The sequence below is a fragment of the Tupaia chinensis genome, unplaced genomic scaffold (assembly GCF_000334495.1).
Source record: "Tupaia chinensis unplaced genomic scaffold, TupChi_1.0 Scaffold143574_1, whole genome shotgun sequence".
Lineage (NCBI taxonomy): Eukaryota > Metazoa > Chordata > Mammalia > Scandentia > Tupaiidae > Tupaia > Tupaia belangeri.
Window position 1 is genome coordinate 3,405,260 of NW_006203419.1, and position 6,222 is coordinate 3,411,481.

General features: G+C 44.5%; 1 protein-coding gene across 1 annotated transcript in view; it reads right to left on the minus strand.

The window, feature by feature from the left end:
• The window catches only part of PCNA (proliferating cell nuclear antigen), a 14,560-nt gene extending 12,333 nt beyond the window's left edge, over positions 1-2,227 (minus strand). The window contains exon 1 of the mRNA XM_006163985.3: positions 1,540-2,227. Coding sequence (XP_006164047.1) covers positions 1,540-1,760 — 221 coding nt within the window. The 5' untranslated portion in view covers positions 1,761-2,227. The remainder of the gene's footprint in view (positions 1-1,539) is intronic.
• Positions 2,228-6,222: the final 3,995 nt, after the last annotated feature.

The following is a 6,222-nucleotide window of genomic DNA, read 5'->3' on the forward strand; positions in this document are numbered from 1 at the left end:
AATTCCCATGATCACCCCCCAGCCTGTCTGACACACCGGTCAGGAAACATATGGCTGGAAAATTTATATATACTGTTCAGCCATTCTGGAATGCAACCTGGCAGTATTTACACTTAAACATCCTACTACAGGGGCTCGTAGGCAGCATGTTAAGGCACTGGACTCCCACATGGCTGACCATGGTTCAAGCCTTGGACCTGACAGCTTTCTCTCTCTCCCTGTGTCTCTATCTCTCCCAGGTCAAACTGATGAACAATAATAATAATAATAAGTAAAATAAATAATCCTTAAAACAGAAACACCCTACCACCAGCAATTTCACTTGTGGGTACTGTAAAGGTAAAACCACAGCAAATTTAGAGGTCTTAATTACTTTTACTTGTGATTTTAGAATTGGGCAACACCTTATTCTATAAAACAGAAGTGCTCCAGATAATTGAAGAGAGGAAGCTGGGTTTATAGATACAAGGTACAAAGAACAAAATGTGAACTGGTTGTTTCAGTTACTTTTCTTGTAAAGGTTAGAGTAAAGGGATCTGCCTCAAGCTGGCTAACACCCCATTTAGGAACGTGGCTCTCTGATCTCTTTGGAAGCCTGATAAACAATTTAGTTTGGGTGCAAAAGTTCACAAATTGCCTTCTGTAAGTTCTATTTAAACCACAAATAAAAGAGTACTCTTTTGGGACCAGCAGAAGGCATAATGGTTACATCCCTGGACTTTCATGTTGTCAACCATTATTTGAGTCCCTGACCTGGTGGCTTAAAACTCACACCAGGTGCGTGTATCTGCGTTCCTAAAATTCTGAGTGGAAAATACAGAAGGGATTGCAGCGTGGTCGTCCCCTGGGGGGTGATTTCTTGCTTTCTGTCTCTTGCTCCCAGGAGCGCACAGGCTATAACAAAACTCTTAAAAAAGGCACTGTTTTCTCAACTGCAAATAACTAACGTTGGTGTGAAGTTAATTATTGGGCCTCGTCGTTAAAAACTATCTAACTTATTAAAACACACAGCGTGTAGTATAAATATCTCTCTCAAAGTTTCTAAAAGCATATATATTCACTAGCTAGATAGCGGTCAGAATGCTGAAAGTCAATGTCCTGAGGACTTTTCCCCAAAAGAACCTCAAGACGTTCCATTGCGACTACGAAATAAAGACCAAGGGGATAAAAAACTGTCTCTAGTAGTCTCTAAGCGGTTAAAGCCAGCAAAAATTCTCATGCGAAGCTGCCAGCATTTAAAGAGCAAAGAGTTCTGGAAGTCTCTTTCGGGCATAGCAGAGAAACCAGTAGAAACCAGTCATTTTTCCCGCCACTACCCGCTTTGTGACTTTGGCGCGGAAAGAGCCGGTTCCCGCGGCAGCCAGCGCGGGCTTTTCCGAACCGCGCGCGCTGCTGGGCTCCGCCCCCCAACGTTGCTAGCCAACGAGAAGGCGCGAGTGGCCCTCGTCCGCCAATGAGGACCCGGCTCGCAGGCGCTCCCGCCAAGAGAGGAGGATAGGAAAAGATCAGGGCCCCGCTCCCGGGCGGTCCCGGGCTCACCTGGTGAGGTTCACACCCATGGCCAGATTACGGTCGCAGCGGTAGGTGTCGAAGCCTTCGGAGCGCAGGGTGAGCTGCACCAAGGAGACGTGGGACGAGTCCATGCTCTGCAGGTTCACGCCGCTCGAGCTGATGTCCCAGCAGGCCTCGTTGATGAGGTCCTTGAGCGCCTCTAGCACCTTCTTCAGGATGGAGCCCTGGACTAGGCGCGCCTCGAACATTGTGGAGTAGTCGCAACAACACAGCTAAAGTCTCGCAGGAGTGAAGATCTGGCCGGCTAGGCTTTCACGAATTGAGACCGAGGAAGAACGACCAGCCTGGTACCACTCCAGCCGTTTAATGCCGGCTCATCAGCCAGCGCGCGCTCTCCGCCCCTACGCTCTGCGCTGCAACGTCACCACGCTGCCCGCTAACCACCTGGGCGGGGTGACGCTAGAACCAATCCCGTCCCTGATTCTCGATGAACTCGCCCCGCCCCCGAACACTCATTGGAGAATGCGGGCGTCGAGCGGGGCGAGGGCAGCACGACCGGGGTGGGCGGAGCGGCGTTGCCCGAGTCTCCCCGCCTCTTTCTCTTGTTTCTGACCGCGGACGCGGGACAAATCCGGGCAAGTGCGTGCCAGGCCTGTGGTCGCTAACCCCAGCCTTATAGTACCTCCTCAGCCTCCTACTTGGGAGATACGAGTTTTCCAACCACGAAAGTGTATGTGAAATGCAGATCAAGCCTAATGGGATGAAAAGCTGCCCTATAGCCTGAAGCATACCGCTACTTTAAATATGCACTTTATTTTTGCTGTTATAGAAGTGATGTGCTCCTAAAAGTGTCAAGAGATGAAAAGGTATACAGTTATGATAAAGTTATCTCAACTGTCCGCCACTCCATCTTTTTTTTATTTTTGGGAGAGGTTTTTTTTTTGCTATAGGGCACGTGGGTTCGCCAGAAAAACAGAGAAAAAGAAAGCGAGAAAGCGGCCCCCAGAGGGCATGGCCACGCAGCAATCCCTTCTCCATTCTCCTCTTGGGATCTTGGGCATCCACGCACACGCACCAGGCGTGAGTTTAAGCCAAGGGGACCGGGACTCAAACCTCTGAGGGCTGCATGGGAATCCAGCGACATCGTTAAATTCACACTGTAAACACGCAAAGTGCTTAATAAAGTACATTTAATTTTATGCTAGGTACATCTTTTCTTTATCAGTACCTCTTACAAACGTGGCATAATATTTGATATATGGTCTAATTACTAATTTTCTGTTATGAATGCAAACACTTGAGCATTTAGGTGGTTTTTTTTCCTTTAATGTGTTATATCGCACTTGAGCTTGCCAGACTGTGAAGGAAAGTAAGAAAGCAGTCGGCAGTCAGGATGACCACATCAGAGTCCTCTTTCCTCCATCCTCCTCTCCAGATACTGGGCACGAACATGAACAGGGGCAGGAACACACCTGGTATGTTTTAGGCCCCTGAGTCCAGTGTCTGAACCATGCAGTCTGCCATGCCACCAGGAGGCCTGTATTTATGTGGTTTTTGTGAGATAAATGCCTTGAAGTGTATCGTGGCGTTGAACCACACACACTTAAATTTTTGAAAATGTTAACAAATTGACGCCTAAACTTTCGCACTTCACAGAAGACTATGAGCATGCTCAACTTGTTTGATTTTCCTATAAATGATAGCAATATTGTTTTTCTTTTTTTTTTTTTTGGAGAGGTTTTCGCTATAGGGCGCGTGCGCTCGCCAGACAGACAGAGAGAGACATAGAGACAGAAAGCGAGAAATCACCCCCCAGGGGGGATGGTCACGCCACAATCCCTTCTCCTCCATTCTCCTCTCGGGATCTTGGGCATGCACGCACACGCGCCCGGCGTGAGATTTAAGCCACCGGGTCCGAGACGCGAACCGCGGTCGACTACGTGGGAGTCCAGCGACATAGCCATTACGCTAACTGCTGGTTCCCAATATTGTTTTTCAAATCAGTACTCACTTTTGTGAAAATTCAATTGTTAGAAGTTGAGCATCTTTCATATATTTCTTGGCTATTGCTATCATTTATAGTTAGGAAAACTTTTTTTAAATTTATTTTTGCTATTGGTTAAAAGGAACACTTTGGGGGCCAATGGGTGGCATGATGATTTGGGCTCTGGTCTCCCACATAGCTGGCTGTGGTTCAAGTCCTGGACCCAGTGGCTTAAAAATCATGCTGGGTGCGTGTGTGTGTATACCTAAAATCCCAAGAGGAGAATAGAGGAGGAGGGCTTGCAGCCTGGTCATCCTCTCTAGGGAGGATGATTTCTCACTTTCTCTCTCTCTGTCTCTGGCAAGCACATAGGCCCCATGGCAAAAATCTAATTAAAAAAAAAAAAAAACAGAAAAAAGAGTGCTCTATATTATGTTAATCATTTGCCTCTTATACGAAATACCTATATAATACACACACAGTGGGAGAGGTGGGTCTTCAAATAGTTCACCAAAAATGAGTCTAATGAAAAGACTATATGCATGAATGTCAAGCTTTTTTTAAAAAGAATTATTTTTAATTTTGTTTATTCATTTACTTATTTTAATTTGACCAAAGAGAGACACAGAGAAAGAGAGAGAGAAAAAGTGAGAAAGCAAGCCACCAGACCCAGGATTCGAACCATGGTTGGCCATGTGGGAGTCATGTGGGAGTGTCCAGCACTTTAACCACCATACCACCTGCTGGTCCCAAATTTCAAACTTTCTTTGCACCAAAATAACTCATACTTTGTTTATTTTTATTGCCAGAGGGTGCATGCACTGGCCAGGGAAGGAAGGAGAGGAGAGAAAGCAACCTTCAGTGAGGCATGGTCATGCTGCAATCTTTTTTCCTCCATTTCAACCTGTGCCTGGCATGTTTTCAAGTCGCCAGGACTTGAAATTCCTTCCAACACAGTTGGCCATGTGGGCTCCAGCTCCCTAAACACAGCTACTTACCACTGCAGTAAGGAGCCAGCCTGAAGCTTATACTTTCATTATTTTCCATGAACTTTTTGAAGTGTGTGTGTTTCTCTTTTGCTTTGTTTATAGCATTTATTTTTAGTTGCTTTTAACATTTTAGTCTGTAGAATTTTTCAGTTTTTTTTTTCTAAAAACTATATATGTAGGTATATATTTGGTTTTAGTTATCTGATTTAGGGAACTGAAGATTCTTTTCTTTTAAAATCAAGTGTAGAATATCCTCAACCATTACAGTTTCTTTCTTTTTTTTCTTTTTTAAGAATTATTATTTAACTTTATTTATTTATTTATTTTAACCTGACCAGCGGGACAGAGAAAGAGAGAGTGAGAAAGCAAGCTGCCAGGTCCGGGACTTGAACTGCAGTCGGCCATGTGGGAGTCCAGTCCCCTTACCACCATACCACCTGCCAGCCCCAACCATTACAGTTCCAAATAGCTTCTTTCCTTAGTCTAGTCTCTCTATCTGGCATGTCTATTACATACTTCTGTCTTTTTTTAAAGAGAGATTTTTGCTATAGGCATGTGCACTCACTGGAGAGACCAAAAGAGACAGAGACAGAAAGTGAGAAATCACCTCCCATGGGGGGTAGCCATACCACAATCTCTTCTCCATTCTTTTCTCGGGATTTTGGGAACACACCCACATTCCCCTGGAGTGAGTTTCAAGCTGTCAGGTCCAGGACTCGAACTGCGGTTGGCCATGTGGGAATACAGCAATGTAATCATTATACCATCTGTTGGTCCCTCTAGTAGATATTTCTACCACATTGAATTTACGATACTTTCACTTACAAGATGTACTATTATTATATATAGCACCCTCTATTAGATATTTCTACCACATTGAATTTACGATACCTTCACTTACAAGATATACTATTATTATATATAACACCCTCTACTAGATATTTCTTCCACATTGAATTTATGATACCTTCACTTACAAGATGTACTATTATTATATATAGCACCCTCTATTAGATATTTCTACCACATTGAATTTACGATACCTTCACTTACAAGATATACTATTATTATATATAACACCCTCTACTAGATATTTCTTCCACATTGAATTTATGATACCTTCACTTACAAGATGTACTATTATTATATATAGCACAAGAAAGAAAATAAAATGCCATCAAACTATCTTATAATGTTTTATCACTTAGATTTCTTATTTGTTTTTTTAGAGGTTTTTGGCAGTGGGTGTGTGTGTTCACTGGGGAGAGAGAGACAGAGTAAGAGGGAAAGTGAGAAATCACCTCCCCACAGGGGATGGCCATGCTGCAAAGGTTTCTGCTATTGGGCACGTGTGCTTGCCAGAGAGACAGACAGAAAGCGAGATATTTCCTCCCCCCTCACCCCACTCAGGGAGAATGGCCATGTTGTAATCCCTTCTCCTCCAATTTCGGGATTTTGGGCACGCACGTACATGTGCCCAGCATGAGTTTTAAGCCGCTGGGTCTGAGACTCAAACCTCTGTTGACTACGTGGGAGTCCAGAGACATAATCATTATGCCACCTGCTGGTCCCCCCAGAATGATCTTCAGGGCACCAGTTCCAGGACTTGAACTGCAGTTAGCCATGTGGGAGTCCAGCAACATAATCATTATGCCATCTGCTATCCCCTCTTTTTTTTGACTTTGTGCTATAGGTCACATGTGCTTGCCAGAGAGAGAGAGAGAGACAGAGACAATG